Consider the following 22,129-nt stretch of genomic DNA (forward strand, 5'->3'; position numbering starts at 1 on the left):
TTCGGCAGGAAATGGTTTAGCTTGTATAATAATTAACACGGTAAATATAATAAAAATGTACTACAGCAGAATAAATAATACAGCAAGTAAAGACACCACAGCAGGACAACTGATGCGGTAGACGTGATAAAAACGTGCTACAGCAGGATGACTAAATACGGCAGATATAAGTTATAATGAGAGAAATTAAATATATTTGCAATCAAAATTAAGTAATAAATCTGTCCATAGAATAAGTAAACCAAGAAGGAACCCAAACTCCAACTTCAACAACCTTATCATGGGCTCCTGCCATAAAAGTTGTTCATTTTGGAGAATAGGCCTAAATGGCTACTAGCTATTACTTTTACAGATTTATTACTTAATTTTGATTGCAAATATATTTAATTTCTCTCATTATAACTTATATCTGCCGTATTTAGTCATCCTGCTGTAGCACGTTTTTATCACGTCTACCGCATCAGTTGTCCTGCTGTGGTGTCTTTACTTGCTGTATTATTTATTCTGCTGTAGTACATTTTTATTATATTTACCGTGTTAATTATTATACAAGCTAAACCATTTCCTGCCGAAACTTTCGTCTTTATTTGTTGTTACGTATTTTACTGTTGACACAAGCTAATCATTATCCTGCCATAAGTATATATATACATATACATTGTTTCTCATGTTCTGGAAAAATATATTTTATATATGTATATGTGAATACATATGAGTATATATACTCATATATGTATGTATATATTTGAGAATATGCTAACCCATTTAAACTAATATTTGTTTGATGGGTATTTTCTTTGGGTTTTAGATTTGTTTATGCGCAAGAAGTAAAAAAAGTGTTTCTTCAGTAAAAACGAAAAGTGGTCATTCATGTTGTAAAAGGCTTTAAAGCACGGCAGACCGCTTTAAAGCACAGCAGACAGCTTTAATGCACAACAAACAGCTCTATTGCACAAGGCTTTACGGCAGGAAGCTTTAAAGCACGACAGAAAGCTTTAAAGCACGGCAGGAAGCTTTACTACATGGTAGAAAGCTTTATCACACAGCAGGCAGCTTCACTGCATAGCAGAAACTTTTATTGCACGGCAGATGGTTTTACTACACAGTAGAAAGTTTTGGTGCACAGCAAAAAAGTTAGACCTTGGCAGAAACCGAAGAATAGTTCATTCTGCAGCAAAAAAGTCAATCCTGCGGCAGAAACTGGAGAAAAGTTCCTGCGGCAGAAACAGGGGATATGCCCACTTTGCAGCATCTTCCCTTGGACTTGGACTCAACATTTGCACACAAGCCGGCCCAAGTTGAGTTCCAGTTGGACCGGTCTCAACTCCTTTACTCAGAACACTCGGGCCTACTACCGCGGAAGGCATCCTAGCCCAACACACACAAAAAAGGCCCCCACACACAGCAAACTCCGACGATCAAAATTTATTACAAAAAATTTCAAAATCACAGCAAACTCCGGCGATCAAAACAGAAACAAAACCAAAGAAAAAAAAAATCAAATCCGGTCAGATCGTGGGTTCTGGGTTCGCGAGTCGCACTGGTGATCGACGAGTCGTGGGTTCGCGAGTCATGGGTTCTAGGTTTTTGAGTCATGGGTTCGCGAGTCGCACCGGCGATCGACAATCGACGATCAACTGGGGTGGCGATCGACGATGGGTTCGTGGCGATCTGGGCTTTCTCTTTGCGTGGCGATCAGATCGGGATGTGGATCGGAGGCACGGTGAGCTCTGGGTTTCTCGGTCTGGATGTGGATCGGACGCACCGTTGAGTGCTGGAACGAAGTTTCTCGGTAAGGTGAGCTCTGGATTTCTCGGCGTGGTCTCTTCTTTCTCGACATGGAGCTCTGGTCTCTTCTTCCTCGGATGGTCATGGTCTCTTCTTTCTTTTTCTCTGGCTCTCTCTCTTTTGTGCGTGACCCGGAAATGGTTTGAAGTGAAAATTTTCACTTCAAACCATTTCCGGGTCAAAGGAGTAAATTTTGGTCAACAGAAGCATATTTTCCGGAAAATTTTATTTTCCTTGTCTTCCAAACAGTGGGGTCAGGTGGTAAATGATTTCAGGAAATCATTTACCACCAAAACAAACACAGCCTTAAAGAGGTAGTTAACAAGATAAAAGAAACATCAGATAGCCCTAAACTATATAGATAAAACTGGAAACAATAGAAGATATAATAAAAGAAGAGATAACTCAGATTCACATGCTTTAGAATTAAGTCTTAAGATCTTTAAGACAGCTATAGTTAACAGATCTAAGATTATAGAAAACCTTCAAGGATTGATAGATTTCCTAGTTAAACAACAAAAGTATGAAGGAAGAACCCAAGATTACAAACTACAAGACAGATTCTCGCCAATAGAAATTAAAGAACAAGAATAATGTCTCTATACGCTACACTAGATATGATCATAGATTTGAAAAAGCAACTAGAGGAACGAATAGAGATCTTAGAACAAAAATTAGAGTTACTAGCAGTAAAAAAAAAAAAAAAATTATGAAGAAAAGATTCCCATGAAGAGAAAATATTTCAGAAAGAAAAGACCTGACAAAGAAATTAGAGGAGATCTTAGATGTTGGGTTCACACGATTTGATTTTGGCTAATTGATTATGGGTTTCCGGCTGTGGATAAGTGGAGCTAAGTTTTAACTTTAGTTTGGTTTTGCTAACAATAGTTAAGGTAATAGGAAGTGATGATGTGGAGCTGATTTTTTAAAATGGCCAAGTGGCATTATCTTATTGGGTGATGGGACGTGGGAGGACCACATCAGTGGTCCTCCAGGAGGTCCCAATAATGTCTCCCTATGTGGACACTGCAATGACCAGTTTGCTCTCCTTTTTCTCTCAAATCAAATCTTAATACCGTTGCTTGATTAATGATTGGTCTAGAAGGGAGCTTTTTTTTTCTCCAAAAAATTGAAATGGTGAATTGTGGTAATGTTTTTTTTTTCTTTCACTTGCCAAAAAACTTTGGTACATACTCACCTTGTTTTACTCCTGTGAGTGTCTATTTTAGGATAAAAAACTAATCAATATTTGATGTTGTGGGGGCCTTTTTTGCTGTGTGCATTGGGCTGGGCTGCCTTTTGTGCGGTAGTAGGCCCAAGTGTTCTGAGTAAGGGAGTTGAGACTAGTCCAACTGCAACTTAATTTAGTCCGGCTTGTGCGCAAACGTTAAGTCCAAGTCCAAGGGAAGACACAACAAAGTGGGTTTATCCTTTGTTTCTGCCGCAGAAGACTTTTCTCCAGTTTTTGCCACAGGATTGACTTTTCTATTTCTGTCGCTACTAGTTTCTACAGCAGGAGGAACTTTTCTCCGGTTTCTGCCACAGGTCTGACTTTTCTGCTATGCAGCAAGTCTGTCTGCTGTGCAATGAAGCTTTCTGCTGTGTAGTAAAGCTTCCTACCGTGCTTTAAAGCTTCCTGCTGTAAAGCCTTGTGCAATAGAGCTGTCTACTGTGCATTAAAGCTGTCTGTCGTGCTTTAAAGCTTCTTGCCATGCTTTAAAGCTTCCTGCCGTAAAACCTTGTGCAATAGAGCTGTCTGCTGTGCATTAAAACTGTCTGCCGTGTTTTAAAACTTCCTGCCGTGCTTTAAAGCTTTCTACAATGTGAATGACCACTCTTCGTTTTTACTGCAGAAACACTCTTCTACTTCCTACGCATAAACAAATCTAAAACCCAAAGAAAATACCCATCAAACAAATGTTAGTTTAAATGGGTTAGCATATTCTCAAATATATACATACATATATAAGTATATATGCTTATACGCATTCACATATATATCTATAAATGTATTTTTCCAGAACATGAGAAACAACGTATATGTATATATATATATACTTATGGCAGGATAATGATTAGTTTATGTCAAAAGGTAAAATACGTAATAACAAATAAAGGAGAAAGCTTTGGCAGGAAAGGTTTAGCTGGTAAAATAGTTAACACGGTAAACATAATGAAAATGTGCTACAGCAGAATAACAAGTACAGCAAGTAAAGACACCACAACAGGACAACTGATGTGGCAAACGTGATAAAAACGTGCTACGGCAGGATGACTAAATACGGCAGATATAAGTTATAATGAGAGAAATCCAATATATTTGCAATCAAAATTAAGTATTAAATCTGCTCATAGAATAAGTAAACCAAGAAGGAACCCAAACTCTAACTTCAACAACCTTATCATGGGCTCCTGCCATAAAAGTTGTTTATTTTGGACAATAGGCCTAAATGGCTACTAGCTATTACTTTTGAAGATTTCAAAGAGTGGGTTTACTAAGAGGGAGGGAAAAGATGGTCTATTGATGCATGCCCCTATTCCTGCCGCGTTTTCTCTCTTCTTTTTCTTTCTTTCTTTCTCTCCCCTCTAGGTGTTTTCTTCTTCCCGTTTTTCCTTCTTTCCTTTGTTTTTTCCTCTACCTTGGTCCCCCTCATTTCTGCCATGGTTACCTCCCTTTTATAGTGAGCTAATTCAGATTTCTCCCTTTTACTCCTAGGGCTTCACCAACTGTTTTTGGTTTGTTGTGGGCATTCTTTCAAGAGTACTCACTCACCTATTAGTTGCCCTGACCACTGCCATCTGCTCAGAACATGTTTGTTGCACCATAAAATTCTCTTTTGTTTGTTCCTGCCGTATACCTCTACCTTACTACCTAACTCTATAGCATGCATCAGTGGTCCCAACCTTTTATTACTTCTTTTGGGTAAGATATCATCCCAGTAGGATATGCTCCCAAAAGAAGTCATGGCAAGAAACCAAATATAGACCCCCTTTTCCCCCCACCACCAAACCACGCCCTTTGAATCCCCTTGACCGTGGGTCCACCTCCTTTGTATTGGTTGGATACAGGTTGGTGGTGCCTCGACCTTTTTGTACTTGCTCCATTGTCTTTTGTTTTTGTCTCCCATACCATTCCTGTCATAGCAGATTATTTTTGTTTCGTCTGCTGTGTGTTTTTATCTTATTTCTTCACGCTTTTCCTGCTGCATTTGTCGTTTCCTTTAGTTTGACTCTTCCTTCACGCAATTCCTGCTGCTAACACTTCCTGCCATTCCTTGATTCTTTTCATCGTTCTTCTTCATATCAGTTTTCATACCTATCTTTTTTATACAAAAGGATTTGGGCTTTTGTGGGCCAAATAATGTTGACTGGATCAAAAGGTTCTTGGGCCCAATTTATTTTCATCTGCCAAAGCCATCCTACCAGAGAACTGTATTTTGCGGCAAAGTTGTATTCTGCGACAGACTTGTACTCTGCGGCAGACTTGTATTTTGCGGCAGACTTGCGTTTTGCCGTAGATTACTTTCACTTGCACTTCTTTCCTTGGACCCTTCTTGTTCTTTGGTCTTCTTGGTGGGCCTTTGGGCTTTGCTCTTCATTGGGCTTTCTTCCTCATAAGCCTTTAGATACAGATTTGCAAAAATGGGCATCAACAGATGTATGCGAGTAGAACTAAAATTTATATTACTTTTGTTTTTTACTAATTATAAGTTATCACATCAAAAAGTTATGAAATAAGTTGTACTGGGTATTAGCATGTGCAATTTGCAATTTGTCATTTATTACATTTTTCTTTCACAGGTTATCACCTTGCGATGACTTGCATAATTTGGCATAATTTATCACTTCTCAACTTTAAACTTTAGTCTAATTTTATTTATTTTTGTTGATTTTAGACTTCATTATTGTTATTTAAATTTTATTGCAGATTTGAAGAAAATAAAGATTTATTCAAATAAAAGAGAAAAGGCTGAAGCAAGAAAAACGCTGAAACAGAGCAACGTTTTGGGCTGAAATAGAGCAACGTTTTAGGCTAAAAAAAGGAACGTTTTTGGGATAAAAAGGGGCAACACGTTTAGAGAAAGAGAGGTGCTAAAAGAAAAGAAAGGAGGCGCTGAAACAGAACTAAAAAAAAAAAGAAAAAAAAGAAAAAAAAAGAGGCGCTGAAACTAAGCAGAGGAGAATACGCTCTTGGCTAGACAGAGAGGCTGAAACTAAAAAGGAGAGGCTGAACTGAAAGGAGGCGCTGAAACAGAACTGAAAAAAAGAAAAGAAAAGAGGTGCTACAACTGAGCAGAGGAGAATACGTTCTTGGGTGGACAGAAAGGCCGAAACTGAAAAAGAGAGGCTGAACTGAGGGGACGACGCTGAACAGAAAAGGAGAAAGCAGCAGAGATGGAGACAAGATATTTTCTTTGAGCGTCCATTTTTCCTTATAATTTTCTCAGAAAAATTATGGTGAATTCGTTTCTGTTGAGTTTAATTTTTAGCATAAACTAAATTTTCTTTATTCTAGGGAAACGATGTAATCTAATTCCGAACTATGCTTGCTTTTCCATGTTAATTTGAATTAATTCTCTTTATGTTTATCTGATTTATTCTGAGCTTATTGCTTCTAATTAACCGGTCATTAATTAGATGATTTTGATCTTGTGATTTGCTGTCGAAAAAGGGAATTATAGGATAGATCTTGAATATTTCAGCATAGGTAAATATAGAGATCGAAAGACTTGTATGAACCTGTGTAGTATTAAAATCATTGGTTTTAATGCTTTCTTGCTTTATTAAATTGCATACTCTTGTGTAAATTGATGAACAAGAATGTTTCCAATTAACTGTCGACAGAGGCTTTTGGATGTTTTTTGGAGATTGCTAACAAACAGAGAGAATTAAATTCAATTAGCTAGATGAGTAAAGCATAATGAGGGAATTAGGTGAAATCGATTTCCTAGAAGTTTTCTTCCATTTAATTTGATTTTCGAGCATTATCGTTCTTTTCCTCTGCATATTTTCTTTAAATTGATTTTATTTTAAATTCCAATTACAAAAACCTTAGTGACTTCTCTAGATAAAATCGAGATTAGCATAATTTTGGTATTTGTCAAAAGTAAGTTACTAATCCCCAAGGACGATACTCTTCTTATCACTTTACTATAAAACTACGATACTGTGCACTTGCAGTTTTGCACCAATCACCTTGATTACACTTATCTTCTTAAACTATTAAAACTCACAATAGACCCCTTAATTACACTTATCACCTTGATTACATTTTTCCTACATAAGCTATCGCCTTGATTAATCTTAAAAAAATATATGGACAAAACTTATATAATACCTTAAGTGTTGTTTTTTAAATTTTCCTCTTAAGATTCTACCATATAGTCATTTAACTAAAAAAATACACTTCCATCTATGAGAAAAAAAGTCACATGGCAGAATCTTAATAGGAAAAACTTAAAAAACAACACCTATTTTACTTTTGCCCAAAATATATTGTACTTATACCCCTTGTTGTCTATTTTACGATTAACTCTAACAAAATTTAGTATTAAAAAGTAAAAACTAATTTATCCCTTAGTTCAAGTTAGTTGTATGCTTAGGAAAGACCTAAGACCAAAATGGACTGTAAGGGGACGCTGAAAATTTGAAACAAAGTTATGACTTTAGGGAGGTCAATTGTGTAATTCGATAATTTTAGAGGTTAAGTATAATTTGTATAATAGTTTATGATGGAAAATTTTAATTTCCAACAAATAAAAGTGTAATCAAGCTGGCCATATTTTAGCCAAAAATATGACTCAAACTCACACATACCATTTTCTCAATAAAATAAAATAAAAATCACACATACCTTTGCCACAACCTAACTTTAGAAGCTTTTTGCACTAAAATAATAATAATAATAATAATAATAATAATCTATATATATTTATTGTTACTACGCTCCAGTTGAACCACATCAGCGTTCAAGTCATTATATTTTTTCTTTCCAATTTCCTATAATTGTTTTTAACATTTATTTATTTTTTTAATATTTACATTTCTCCAACCTTTCTCCCCCTCTTTCCTTTTCATCTCTCCACTACCCTCTACATTAATATCATTTTTCGTCTTTCTCTTCATCTTCTTTTATTTATGTCTTTTCTTATTAACACTCTTTTACTATAAATTTGTTACTATCTCTTCCATTCTATGCATAGTTTTCCATCACATAAAAAGCTCTCTCTCTCTCTCTCAATTTTTTGGTGAATTTTACATTTTTCTTGCATCTCTACTTTAGGTTGATAATTTTTTATATTCTTTAAAACTCAACTTTGGGTTAATGCAATTTAGTTTTGTTTTTAATTTTTTTTTATTCTCTTTGATTGTTAAATGTTATCCTATTGCGTTTTAAAAAATTAAATGTAGTATATAAAAATATAATATTATTCTATTTACATAGCATGATTTGGATAATTTTGTATTTATTGTAATTTGGTATTTATTTTATTACATAGCATAATTTTTTTTATAGTGGTCAATTTAGGTGTTAAACTATGAGACTTTACTAATTTTAGTTTATTTTTTAATCCTTTGTGGTGAACAAATTACTCTTAATAGTTGTATTATAAATACTCTATAATGCCATCTATTTAGAGAAAAGCAAAGGTTAGCCAAACAAAAATAATTAGATGGGTGACAAATTTTAGCTTTTGTAATTTTATTTTAATTATTATTATTATTTTATAACAATGCATATATAGAAATTTAATTCTTAGATTTTGCTAATAATTGTTTACTTGATAATATGTTTTGGGTGGACAAAGTTACAATTTTTGCAAATAAAATATCCTTAATAGATTATCAACAACAAATAGTTTTCCTAATTGGTTCAATTAATCATTGTTAAGTTTTATTAAATTTTTTTAGTTACATTTTTCGGTGTTTTGGATTGTAGGCAGAAAAAGTAAGGTTTGAGAAAGTTTGTTTAAAACTAAAAGAATAATTTCCAAATTTTATCTTCTTTTTAATGGTTCACAAAATGTTATAAATAATTTTTATTAAAAAATGAATATTTTCGTTAACTTGCCTTCTGATTTTCTAAAAAAAATTATATTGTTTTCATTTTGGTACGACAAAATTTATATTTATAATATGATTGTTCCTATAATAAATAAAAATATGATTATGTAATATATTACTCTTTATTAAATTAGTCTAAATTGTAAATAATCTAAAGTGAAAGAATTAAAGAAACGTAGTCAACTAAGCAACAAAATAATCAAAATCTTACACCTAATTTTAAGAACCAACAGAATCAGAATGAGGAAAAAAAAAAAAAAATCTTGTTTGGGCTACATGATTTATGTCCCTAATTTAAATTTTACAATTTTACTTAATTTAAAATTAAAAATTGCTAGAGCCACTCATCAAGGATTTTAGGATTTTGAACATAATTGAGCTGAGATTTGTAATAATGTACATAATAATCTATCGAGTTTGTATAACAAATCATCAAATATAAATTGGATTGATTTAGAAACTATAACATCAAATGGGGGAGAAAAAAGAACTTCATGAGAATGAAGATAAAGTCCTCCTTCAATGTTCTAAGCCTTACAACAATTTATGAACTCAATGTACACATGTTTAACTCTCATTGCACCAATGTTGTTCAATATAGGAAGATAGAAAGACAAATGTTAAAATCAAACACATCAAAAAATTAAAATAAATATATGCAAGTAGATACAAACCATGTTTTCTTCTATATATAAGAGGTCATTTTAATTTCAAAATACAAACAGGTACAGTTTCAGATTCTTAGTGTATATGTGCAACACCAGTAGAATTAATAGACTTCAACATTCCAATGCTCTGCCTTCTTCATGTTGGAAAAAACTGGTTTTGTATTTCATACAAAACACACAGCAGAAGCAACAAACATGGATCTATTTCATTCATGATTAATAACATACACTATGTAAATTTCAGAATTTAAGAACAAGATAGCATACTTTGGTGTGGTTAAATTCAAAAAAAATATATATATATTATAAGTACTTGAGAATACTTTTAATCTTCACTTCAATTTCACTTTACACCAAAGATATGTGGTCTCTCAATTAGTTTTCAAGGGAGAATAATCGAGTGACTTCACTCACACATACACACCATTTCATAATGATGTTTTTTTTTTTTTTTAATCTTATTTAAAAAATTATGTATGTGTTTCCTTTTATATTTGACTGATTATCTAATTGGGCTGGCCTATTGGGCCTTTCCAATTGGGTTTTAGTGTGTGGCTTGGAGTGGAACCAAAATGGACCAATAAGACACTAGCTCTAATGGGCTTTAGGCTTTTCTGTCAACTCTTAACAAGTCCAAAGTTACCATTAACTATATTTAATATCACTATATAAATATAGTTGCACTCTAGACCTTATCTATAAATTATATCACAAGACTTTATTGTACATGTAACCCCTTCATAAAATATTCGTAGTAATACAAAGTCATGAATGTAGATTGTCATTTTGAATATTACTACATTTTAATCCTTGAGTACCTGATTTAATCCTTTAAGTTATTTATCATATATTTATAAAATTCAATTCCATAAATATATACTTTAGTAACTCTTTACTAAAGTGGTTGGGTCCAACTCTCTGAATAACCAAACCCATTAAACTTATATCAAGAGAATATTTTGTATCTCTGTTAAGAGACTATGAATTCTATCTTAAAAATAAATGTTCCATTAACACTAAATGCAGCTGCCTAATATACTGAGATTTTGATCGTGACTTTAAATCTCACTCCTGATATATCAAAACAACCTACACCTCATGATTAAGTACGCTATTCTCTCAAGATTAAGAGTTCATGTAAATAGAAGTCGTGAGATTTATTATTCATTTGACAGTCGTTAGAAGAATAATAAATTTCACAGTGGTCCAGTTCAATATGTATTAACTCTTAAAACATATCAACATACTAACTAGAAGTCTCCACTTCCATGATCAAGACAAATCATCTTAGTTAATATGTTATAGTCTTTGCAGATGAAACACCCAATTTCATCACCGACTACGAACAACATTTTGAGTTTACGAAAAACTTGTAATTTATATCTTCTGTGACTAAATCATATAAATCACATTCAATGCATCTCATGGACTATGATAATGTCTCATTAATTCATTTATAGATAGTCTTATATAATTGAACAATTTAATTATTTATGACATGCCAATAAATTAGATTTTAGGGAATAAACCCCAACATTTCAAGCTAGTCAATGCCTCAGAGAGAGAGAGAGAGAGATTAGCTATTTATGTTGTATTGTATATGTACTTCAGGCATTTGCATCATATTAAATTTTTTGCTCAGATTACCATCTTTAGCAGACAAAGACACCATTTTGTCATCAATTCTTTTTCCATTTGATTGAGCACGCACATATAGACAATGGTGTTATCTTTTTTAGTATCTCCCATAGCTCCCCTGCATATTGTGCCATTCGGATTTGGATATACATCTTCTCACCATTGTCATTTTTTTGGTTAACTGCTCACAGCATAATCACCTCGGAAGTTATTTGGTGTTTCTTGTTCATCTTCTCAAACTCCTGTTTTCAACCACAATCACATAAAGAAAGTCTATTCCATTATAGTCTAGCATGTGAAAGTATGCCAAAAATTTAAATGACATTCCAAAGGATATTCACCTCCTTGTACAGCAATGAGCCACCTTTTGGAACACTCAAAAAGAGCCAAGCTAATCCATTAAACTGCATTGCATATCAAATTATTAACACAACCACAACTTTCAAAGGGCGTTTGAAGAAGTAATGCCAATACAAAAGGTCCAATAGAGAAGAAACACATCAATTTCAGACTTAGTCAAAGAATATATAACCAACTTCCAAAAATGTCTATTATTATCAGTGTGTTGTGTACCCCCAAATAGTAAATTTTACAAATCCAAGTTCAGCTGACATAAGATTGGTCAAAACATAACATTAAATCTACTTAATGCAACACAAGAATTGTAACTAATGGTAACTATGCTGGCATTTGTTTCAACCTAACCGTGACCATTTTCTAGGTATAGTGACTAATAGCCTGTCAAGGTTGGGCCTTGGTAATGGCTCTTTTTACATAGTTAAAGGGCCTGAACCAGCTCACAAAAAGCCTCTTGTACATATCTCTCATCAAAATATGGTATTCAATAATGTGTCTGGCAGATCCCAATGACCCAAGCAAAAATTCAAATGCCTCTCCCTCTTTTATTGTAACCTTCAAATTTAATTTAAACAAAATCTAAACAAATACAAAAAGAGAGTTTCAGCTTTGAACACCTCCTCAAAAGTTCTGTAATTTGCAATGACAGGTAATTAACTTGTTTTAGATTTATTATAAACAAATAGCTTGAAGTTTATAATTCAGAAGGGATACTTAAAACCTACAAATTGATGGCAGTGAATTAAATAGCAATGACAAACCTTGGAACTACGAACTTCAACAGCATTATTTTTCCCATGAGTTGAACAAATATAGAAAAGTGATTTGGTCATATGAAATTTAGTTCTGCAAACTACTAGTTTATAGTTTGCTAACTATTAACTAAACATAGATAATTATTCTCCATAACATCTAATCATAAACTTTAGAGTAGATGAATAGTTCATATGAAAATGAGTCCTGTACATGGCATTGAGTAGTCATTGCAGCATTTGCCTCAATGTTGTTGAAATTGATTTTTACGTTTTGTGCCATGCTGACACAATAGTAAGGAAGAATGAAATCCTTTAAAATTCTGAAAATTGATATTTTGGGAATTCGAAACAAATTATCCTTAAAATATATAAGAATAAAAGATAGAAGCAGAGACTTGTTCTTCTACCCTTCTATCTTTCTTTTGTAAAATCATGCAATCCATTCCTTCTACAATATGTCATAGATGAAGAAGTGATGGGGCACCACTTTTCAGCATTGGAAAGTTAAAGTATCAAGTACAAGAATAAGAACTGAGGGAGTCATCCCCTCCTATAAAAAAGATGTGAGCTAAGGAAATAAGAAATGAGAGATTTCTGGATTTCTAATAGAGTGAGGTTCTGAAAGTAGTGAAGCAAACAAATAAAGACAAGAAAGGAACCAAGACCAGAAAGGAACCAACAGAAGAAGACGAGCATTGGTATATGTATACTTAACATGAATTAAAGACAAGAAGCTTATTTGTAATTACCAGAATTGCAAATGAGGTGTTCTCAATGGTTCAAAACATCTATAATAAGTGGTTAGCTTCCTTTAGTTTGAATAACCAATGGAAATCTTGCCTGAAAGTTTAAAATGAAAATTTCAATGACAACTATGATTCTTGGTGTTTTTATGGAAATGAAGATACTATAGCATACACAAAACTAAAAAGATAAAACTTCGAAAAAAAAAAGAATATACACATCACTAATTTGTAGTAATTATCTCTATCTTGCTGATGTTTTGAAAGATGAAACAGATCAAAGAAATGGACAATGACCTTATTATATAGAAGATCAAATATAAATAGTCAATTAGTTGTTTACCCTCTTAGACTGGAGTGCCTGCTTTGCTTGGTCTTTAAGTTCCCTGGGGATTATGCCACAATGCTGAGCAGACCATAAATGGACAGTGAAAAAAAAAAAAAACAGTCAGCAAATAAAATATGCCTTAAGCATTCTTCCAGATCTAACATCAGCAATGAAACTTCTAAAAATCATATACTAGTACAGAATGTTGTTTCAGTTGAAACACAGTCAGGTTAATCATCTTGCCTTATTAAAATTAACTTAAATCTAGATCGAACAGGTAGTATAATGATGCTGAAATTTCCCACATCTATCTAAAACTTGTATCTATCCTGATTGGTGTATGTTCTGGAAAATTCAGCATACTTGGCAAGATATAAATTCAGTTCTTGAGTGTGTGTGTGTGTGTGTGTTTTTTTTTTTTTTTTTTTTTTTCGATATTATACCTTGTGTTGAAGAATGTATCCTTACTAATAGTCTGGTTCATTTCATTCAATAACTGCAATAAAGGGATGAAGCATGGGTACGTTTCTGGATTCGAGTGCAGGTGCAGGTGCAGGGATTTAGCAATTTTTAAAAAAGTTGGGTGCGGGTGCGGTGATTAAAAAATTATTAAAAATATTTTTATTTATATTTTCTATATATATTTTTACTATTAAAATATTCTTAAAAAACACATTATATGTCCTTGGTTCACAAAACAAAGAAAGAAGAAGGCAAGAAACACAAAACAAAAAAGAGAATACAAAAAAAGCAACAAATATTCAAAATAAAATTGAGGAAGGATAGATTTAGGATGTTTGGACCTCATTCAAAGCCGATTTCGGCTGTTCCGCCATGATTCAAGGCCAATTTCGGCCATTTCGGTCAGTTTTCGACCGTCGGCTGATACGATCTGATTCGGCTGATATGAGCTGATCCTAGCCAAATCAGCCCGGTTTGGCAGGAATTGGCACGAATGGAAACCGAGTCGGCACGAATCCGTAAATAAGTTGAAATTGAAGGCTTAGATGGTATAGTAGGATCTTTGATCTATGCCTAAAATATTCATCAAGTAAAAAATGATTATAAATATAAATAACATGATACTAGTAAATAACATGAACAGGAAATTGCTTTATATACAGGGCATGTGCAAACAGAGAAGAACATTTATGAATTATGGTACAAAACCAACCTCCTTTCCTTTTGGATCTTCTTTCATAGGACCATTGTGAAATCCCTGAAAATGGATATGAGCTTTCATATAGAGTGAAAAAAACACACACACACTCACAATCAAATTAAACCCTTTATCCCAAAGAGTATAATTCAATCAGTGTATTGCAGTTGATCTTCATAGTTAAAATGATAAGAAACCATGACAAATTTTTTAATTATTTGAATTTACCTGATGTGGGAATATCAGGAAGGATCAAATAAATCAATGTAATTATGGGTAATTAGCTCACTTCACATCCAATGGTCAATCATAAAGCAGCTGAAATTTGAAATAAACTTGAATGATATAAAATACAAATTGAAGGTTAAAATTTCTGTGCTTTCAATGTCATGAAAAATATTGAAAGAAAAAAAAAATGATGACGGTATCCTTTTTTTTTTTTTTTTAATTAATACCTATTATATAATTTTAAAGCTATGATTTCAAGCACAATGCATACTTCTATACAAATGATTCTTAAAGCCAAGATTAATTGATGACTGAAAATCTGAAACTAATGTTTCAAAGAACAAATTTCAACGAATTGGACAACCTGGTTGCAAATCAACCACATCCCTGACTATTTTTAGTAAACTGGTAGTCTTGATAGGGCTTTTTTATATATACAAAGCCAAAAAAAAAAAAAAAAAAAAAAAAACAAACTAAACACCTACCATATGAATAAAAGACGATGCCGCCGAATTGGCAAGCTGAGAAGCATTAGTAAGAATTTGTCTAGGACTTGATGAAACCAGAGCTTAGAAAATCATGAACGCAGCACGGAAATGTTTCCCATAACAGCTTGTATCTCCCAGCTTGGTGTTTGCCTTCCACAACAAAGAATGCAAACCTTGGAGCTACTGGTAAGTACAAATGCAGCCACCACACCTTTCATAAGTACATGCTAGAATAAGCCTTCACGAATTGTCTGAGAAAGTACTTGGATTTCTTTTGAGATAACATCCTACTGCAATTTTCCCATTCAATCTTGGCATACAAAGCTTGCACCTCACAAGCAAGTCTTTCTTTTGATATTAACTTCTACTAAGATCAGCACTTTCCACTCTCAATAATCAACAAATCATGTCCATTTGCAAACAAGAGGTTTACAGCTCCTTTTAGAAAATGATTCCCAGCCATTATTTCTAGACAGATTGTAACCATGCTTGCAGTAGTTAAGAACTTAAGAGGCATTGACAGCCATCCCTTCAAGCATGGCAATATTCCTGCATTTCTAAATAGCTCAAAGACTGGCTGCAATAACAACAATAACAGAATAAGAAAGATCAGCATCCAAACAGCATCTCTCCACCCAAATAGAGAGCTAATTAGTAATGGAATATGAATTCAATAAATTCAGATCTGACAGTGAGATCTTATCCAATTTAAAGGGCTCATGCATTCTAATGAAATGGCCAAGATCATTTATTGCATTCTAAAACACAGGATTTTGTTGTATTCAGCTTTCGATATCAACAATGTAATAAGCATAATTTTTGTATAAATTCTTAAAATTAAATATTGTGAAACCAAATAATGTTGTACCTGACTGGAAGGAGTATATATGTACACTTGTGTACTTTTTCCTCTATGTTTTACACAATTATTGCTGCTCCTCCTCCACCTCATAGACAGACCTCCAATCAATCTCAACTTGAGGGATGTGGGCGACCTTGAACCACTCTCGCCCTCTGCCTTTCTTGCAGTGTTGTTTCAGTAGAGGACACTCATAAATACGAAGTTTTAGAAGCGAGGGAGGCAGGCCCTCTGGGAGGGAGGCGAGTTTAGGGCAATAGAATATCCACAGTTCTTCAAGTGCAGTGAGGTTTTGAAAGCCCTTAGAGGATAGGAATCCTATATTTGAAAATTTTGCAATCTCTAGGGTGGTGAGAGAGGTAGGCAACGTCATCATCAGCTTCCCTTCCTCATCCTCTGCAGGAAATGACCGCAACTCCGGAAATCCACCATAAATGGAGAGATCTGTAAGAGACGTGAGTCTATGCAATCCCCACTTAAATACATGTTTACATATATTGACCCCTGTTAGAGAAAGAACCCTTAAATTGGTGGGGTAACCCTCTTCTGGAAAGGATATGATGCTTGGACATTCCCATATGCTTAATTGTTGAAGCGAGGTGAGCTTGTGCATGCAGTTGGGCAAGACCTCAAGTTTCTCACAGTCTTCAATCAAAACCTTTCTCAGACTAGTTGGGAGCAGCCCTCCATCCGGGAAGGAAACAAGACTTGAACACCCACGTATGTTGATCTCATTGAGGTGGCAGAGTCTGTGTAGGCCCTCCGGTAAGGATTTAAGCTTTTTACAATACACTAATCTAAGTTGTTCAAGAGACACATTATTTTGTAACTTGTCTACTATTGACTCCAACTTTGGACAAAAGCGTACAGAAAGGTGTTTAAGGGATGCAGGTAACTGGTCTATTGATGATAAGGATGTCAACTCTAAGCATCGCCAAATCTCAAGGTGTTTAAGCATGGTAGGTAGGTTGCCTTTTGATGATAAGCATTTTAGAGATGGGCAATCCCTTATCTCTAAAAGCTCAAGATGAGATGCATTATCATTATTGTTGCAGTTAAAATGCTCCCCATTCATCAATACAGAAGGTGAAGAAGCCTCTCCCTCATCTACCACAAACTGCAAATTCTCACAATTATAAATATATAACCCTTTCAAAGCTGGAGGTAACTGGCCTCCTGAAATGAATGTCAAAGAATTACATTTCCGAATAGTTGCATATTTCAAACACGTACAATTGGACATCGGCAGGGATTTCAAAGCACTACAACCATCAATTTTTAGTGTCCTTAGCGTAGATGTCAAGCTGATGTTGTTAAGACTTGGGCACAATCTGATATCTAGTGTTACAAGGGACATGAGTGTATCTGGACATAGAGATGTCAGCTCCTTACAATCATTTATGGTCAGATTTTTTATTTTTGTTAACCCCAGAATGAACTCTTCTGCCAAGGTTTTCAAATCTGGAATAGAAAAAACAATTGAGTGTAGCGAGGATAACTCAACCATACTTTCATTCAACACCTCTTTGCATCCCACAATTTCTAATTCATGAAGCATTGGAAGGCTTGGAATTGAAATAACCAACTGCTCACATTTACAAACTGATAAATTTTCTAATGATGGGAGATGAAGGGGCAATTTTCCTTGCAATTTGGGGCATTCAAAGATAAAAAGCTCACGCAAGTGTGGGAATTCTTCATACTCAAGTCCGCAAGGAATCCACTCGTGCCATTCTTGCATATTCTCAAAATGAAGTGTCTCTAAGGATTGAAAAGGTTTTGAGCAACCTTCCCCAAAAAACTCAGGACCAACACTCTGTACCCCAGCCATTCCAATTAGGACAAGGTCTTTCAAAGATGGTAATTGTCCAATTTCTGGCAATGATGTGCATTTTCTACAGTTCTCAATCCTTAAGAGCACCATATTCGAAAATGAAGGATGTCCAAACCAAGTTGGGAATTTCACACCAACATAGCCATCAATTGAAAGTTCTTTCACCGTTGTCCAAGGTTGTAGCATATCAAGAACATCTATTGCAATTTCTGCTTCCTGTAAATCATCATGTGCAAACTCCCATTTCATCACCAATGCATCTAAATTCTTCTTACCTTTTAAATTGGCCTTTCTTGCATCCTCAGCATCAAGCATGTTCTCCAAATGTGATATGCGAAGAGTTCCATGAAGAGACTTCAAGTTCATCAGGTCTCCTATCTTGGATCCAGTATCTTTCCCCACAACAAAATCAGATAGTGTTTGTAGGTTCTTTAATTCTTTTATTCCCACCGGCATCTCTTTGATTGAATGTGTTTCTGTAATATCAAGATGTCTAAGATTTACTAGATTCCCAATTTTCTCTGGTAACTTTATGAGACGGGAACAACCTTTCAACATCAATGTTTGCAAATTGTATAAAGAACTTGTTGATTCTGGTAAACTTCTTATCAAAGTATATGAAATGTTGAGATATCTTAGATGTTTCAAATGACCGATTGAACTTGGTAGCTCAATAATTTCATATCCACATAAAGATAATACCCTTAAGCATCTTAATTGTGGCAACAAACAATTAGGAACGAAATTTGTTAAGTAGCCTGAGCTCTCTATCGGTAGTGGTAGGAAGGTTCGTAAACGCTTATCTTTTGGGAAGTCTTCACATCTTGTGATGCCATCATAATAACAACGAATGTAGGAGAAATGACGTACCTTTGTAGAAATATTGAGTTGCTTATCACCACCCAATTTGTCCTCCAACCTATAACACAAGTCTCCTGCTGCCCATTGTGCTAGATCATTGATGAGGTCATGCATGACAAAGAGTGATTTATTTCGACTTGATTGTTGAAAAAATGATCTCCTATGTAGATCACGAAAATACTCAGCACCAAGATCTTCCATTGGCTTCTGTCCTATTTCTTGAAGCAAACCTTCAGCCATCCATAACAAGACTAGTTCTTTCTCCTCGAATTCATAATCTTTTGGGAATAGTGAACAATAGGCAAAACACCTCTTTAAATTTGAAGGGAGATATAGACAGCTCAATCTAAGAGTTGGAAGAACATCATTATTCTCTGCTGACATATCCCATATCTTGCTATTTAGCACATATTTCCATTCATTACGATCAGGTATAGTGCGTAAAAGGCCTCCAAGGGCTTTTGCTGCCAAAGGTAAGCCTTTACACCTCTCTAAAACTTTTCGACCGATTTCTTCAAGTTCTGGATGTGCACTAAAACTGGTTGTCCCCAATGCATTTTGGGTAAATACAGTCAAACAAGCATCATTTGACAACTCCTTCAACTTGTAAGCTTGAGTAGTGCCCATAATTGATGATACACGATCGTTCTGAGTTGTGATTAAAATCTTACTTCCTGGAGCCCCAAATTCAAAAGGACAACGTAGTTTAGTCCAATCATTATAGTTATCATTCCAAACATCATCCAAAATGAGCAAGAACTTCTTGCCATTCAATTTCTCCTTCAATTTGATTTGTAGTAAATTCAAATCATTAACATCACAGGTCTCAGTAGTTACAGACTGTAAAATTACTTTGGTCACCCTCACAATGTCAAAATCTTCAGAAACACAAACCCATGCTTTCAAATCAAAATAACCCATTACCTCATCGTCATTGTAGACTTGTTGGGCAAGAGTTGTTTTACCCAAGCCCCCCATACCAACTATGGGAATCACAGAAAGTTGAGCATTATGCAACTCACTGCTCAGCAACAAGTCCACAATAGCCTTTTGATCTTCCTTCCTGCCATAAACAAGGCCTTCCACCAAAGAAGTTGTGGGCAGCTTTGGTCTTGATGGTGGAGTCCTTCCCCCAACCCAGTCTCTCAATTGCAAATCATTTTTCTGAGTCACAATTTCTTGCAACCTTGTATTGATATCTTTGATCTTCGACCGCATATTAGCATCAAACATAACTGAACTTGGATTCAAACTCACACAACAAACAGGGATGAGCTTCCTTACCTTATTACTTGTGCTGGATTCTGCATTCAACTTACGTCGCAAAGCTTCAGTAGCAAACTCGTCCAAGATGTCCTCCACATCATAAGCCAAGTCTCTGAGCTCATCCAACCACACCTTCACGAGCTTGCTAGTCATCTGCCTCTCTTCTGCATCATCAAGAACTGCATGGATTTTCTGCAACGTTCCCTTCCACATCTTCATGTCAGCATCAACTTTCTCTTTGTGAAAGATCTTCGACAAGTCTGGAGAGGTTATCTTGTTAAATAACACCTGAAAGAGAGCGGATAGAGCAAGCTCTCCAATAACTGACATGGTTAATTTCTTTCTTTGTAAGAACTAAGAACAAAAGAAATATGGGAGAAGAAGTAATCAAAGAGACTCAAGTCAGATATCTACTGCTTTGTTTATTTAGGACTCAAACTGTGGAAACTGGGAAGTAATGAACGGACTTTTACTTTTGAAAGGTAATTTTGAACCGAACTGGACGCTTCATTTGTCACTGTGCAAGGTATTAGATTAAGCCAAAAGATTGATAGGACTTTTTGAGATATATAGGGCGTGTTTGGCAAAATTAAAAATTCAGCTTATTTTTACTTTTTGGTACTATTTACGAGTCTTATTATAATATTTTAACTAATTTTTACCGTTATCTATAATATTTTTAATATAAAGTTTTCAGTTTCAGCAAAATAAACGAATTCCAAACAGACTCATAATATATAATTTCTTTCTCCCCAAAAAAAATATTTTCCATCTATCAATATCCTTTATATATATATATATATATATCATTTTATTATTTTAGATATATTGTTCAGGGATGGAGTTAGGATTTGGAATTAGGGGGGATTTTTATTTTTTGTGCAAAATAAAACAATTTTTCAAACAATTTTGTTAGTTAGAATATTTTCTAAACTATTTAGGAAACTAATATCTCGAGTCTCTTAGACTCAATTTTATTGTAGCAACTCGAGCATAAGAGACTCAAGTTCCATGATTTGGCCACATTGACGTGGAATTTTAACCCACGTGGAACTTGAGTTTATGAGACTTAAGTTCCTCACAGAATTCCTTTCATCCCATTAACTTTAGTTTTTACCTTCAACCAACTCTAGCAAAATCTTCCTCCTCATAAGTCCAATCCGATCCAATCAACTCCAACAAAACCTTCCTCACAGTTCCAATTCAATCTGAGTAACTTCAGCAAAACCCAGGTCCAATCCATTCCAATTAAAACCTTCCTCACAAACCCAAACCCAACACCTCATACTAATCAAAGCCAATCGAAATCCTACAAACTCAAACCCAAACCCAACAAACACGCCACCACCTCATACAGATCGAAACTCACAATCCCAAAACCAACAATTGTGCTACCACTTCATCTCGATCAAAATTGCAAACCAAAACCCAACAAACACTATTCATACCCACGGAAAAGAAGAGGATGCCCATACCCATGGCAAAACCAAACCCACCCCGCGAAATCACCTACAAAAACCAGACCCCCCCACTTGTTCTCATCTCAGTGGCAAATTGACGGTGACTCTCCCAATTGCCCCCAATTGGGAAGGTGGTTTTTCTTCTTGATGCAGGTCTATCTTTGTTTTCTCTCTTTTTCTTTGATTCTATCTATACTTATTTTTAATTCTAAGAGCCGCTCCGGTGTCGATTCTAAGACTGTGATTTTTGGGTTGGAGAAGAAGGAAGAAGGAAGTAGAGAGTGGGTTTTGTTCTTGGCTTTTTCAGAGTAGGAACTTAAGTCTTACAAACTCAATTTCTACGTGGATTTTAAAATCCACATCAACTCTGCCAACACAAGGAACTCGAGTTTCTAAGACTCGAGTTACTACGATAAACTCAAGTCTAAGAAACTCGAGATGTCAGTTTCCTAAATAATTTGGAAACATTGTTAACTTACAAAATTGTTAGCAAAAAAAAAAAAAAAAATCATTAAGGGGCGGCTTTGCTATCACTTCGGACTTAAGGCTCTATTGTTAGCTGCTTTGGTTTTTTTTTTTTTTTTTTTTTTTTTTTTTTTTTTTTTTTTTTTTTTTTTTTTTTTTTTTTTTTT

General features: G+C 34.6%; 1 protein-coding gene across 6 annotated transcripts; it reads right to left on the reverse strand.

Moving 5' to 3' along the window:
* Window positions 1-10,948: 10,948 nt before the first annotated feature.
* On the reverse strand, window positions 10,949-20,519 carry LOC112002367 (putative disease resistance RPP13-like protein 1). 6 transcript variants are annotated; one of them, XM_024034528.2, is made up of 8 exons: window positions 16,086-20,519; window positions 15,215-15,794; window positions 14,517-14,561; window positions 14,146-14,377; window positions 13,358-13,420; window positions 13,021-13,111; window positions 11,501-11,563; window positions 10,949-11,401 (listed from the first exon to the last, which is right to left on the reverse strand). In XM_024034528.2, exon 1 carries the CDS (start codon window positions 20,365-20,367, stop codon window positions 16,144-16,146), a length of 4,224 nt encoding a protein of 1,407 aa, XP_023890296.2. In that variant the 5' UTR covers window positions 20,368-20,519; the 3' UTR covers window positions 10,949-11,401; window positions 11,501-11,563; window positions 13,021-13,111; window positions 13,358-13,420; window positions 14,146-14,377; window positions 14,517-14,561; window positions 15,215-15,794; window positions 16,086-16,143. The 6 variants fall into 6 exon arrangements, with proteins under 6 accessions (XP_023890296.2, XP_065625168.1, XP_065625166.1 ...); XM_065769096.1 differs by having other exon boundaries at window positions 10,949-11,432; XM_065769094.1 differs by lacking the exon at window positions 13,021-13,111 and adding an exon at window positions 14,730-14,819.
* Between the last annotated feature and the right edge of the window lie 1,610 nt (window positions 20,520-22,129).

The sequence above is a fragment of the Quercus suber genome, unplaced genomic scaffold, assembly GCF_002906115.3.
Source record: "Quercus suber isolate HL8 unplaced genomic scaffold, Cork oak 2.0 scaffold_1051, whole genome shotgun sequence".
Taxonomy (NCBI): domain Eukaryota; kingdom Viridiplantae; phylum Streptophyta; class Magnoliopsida; order Fagales; family Fagaceae; genus Quercus; species Quercus suber.

Bases quoted from the DNA above. Each gene is read 5' to 3' on its own strand.
- LOC112002367 (XM_065769095.1), bottom strand. From the start codon at position 20,367: ATGTCAGTTATTGGAGAGCTTGCTCTATCCGCTCTCTTTCAGGTGTTA.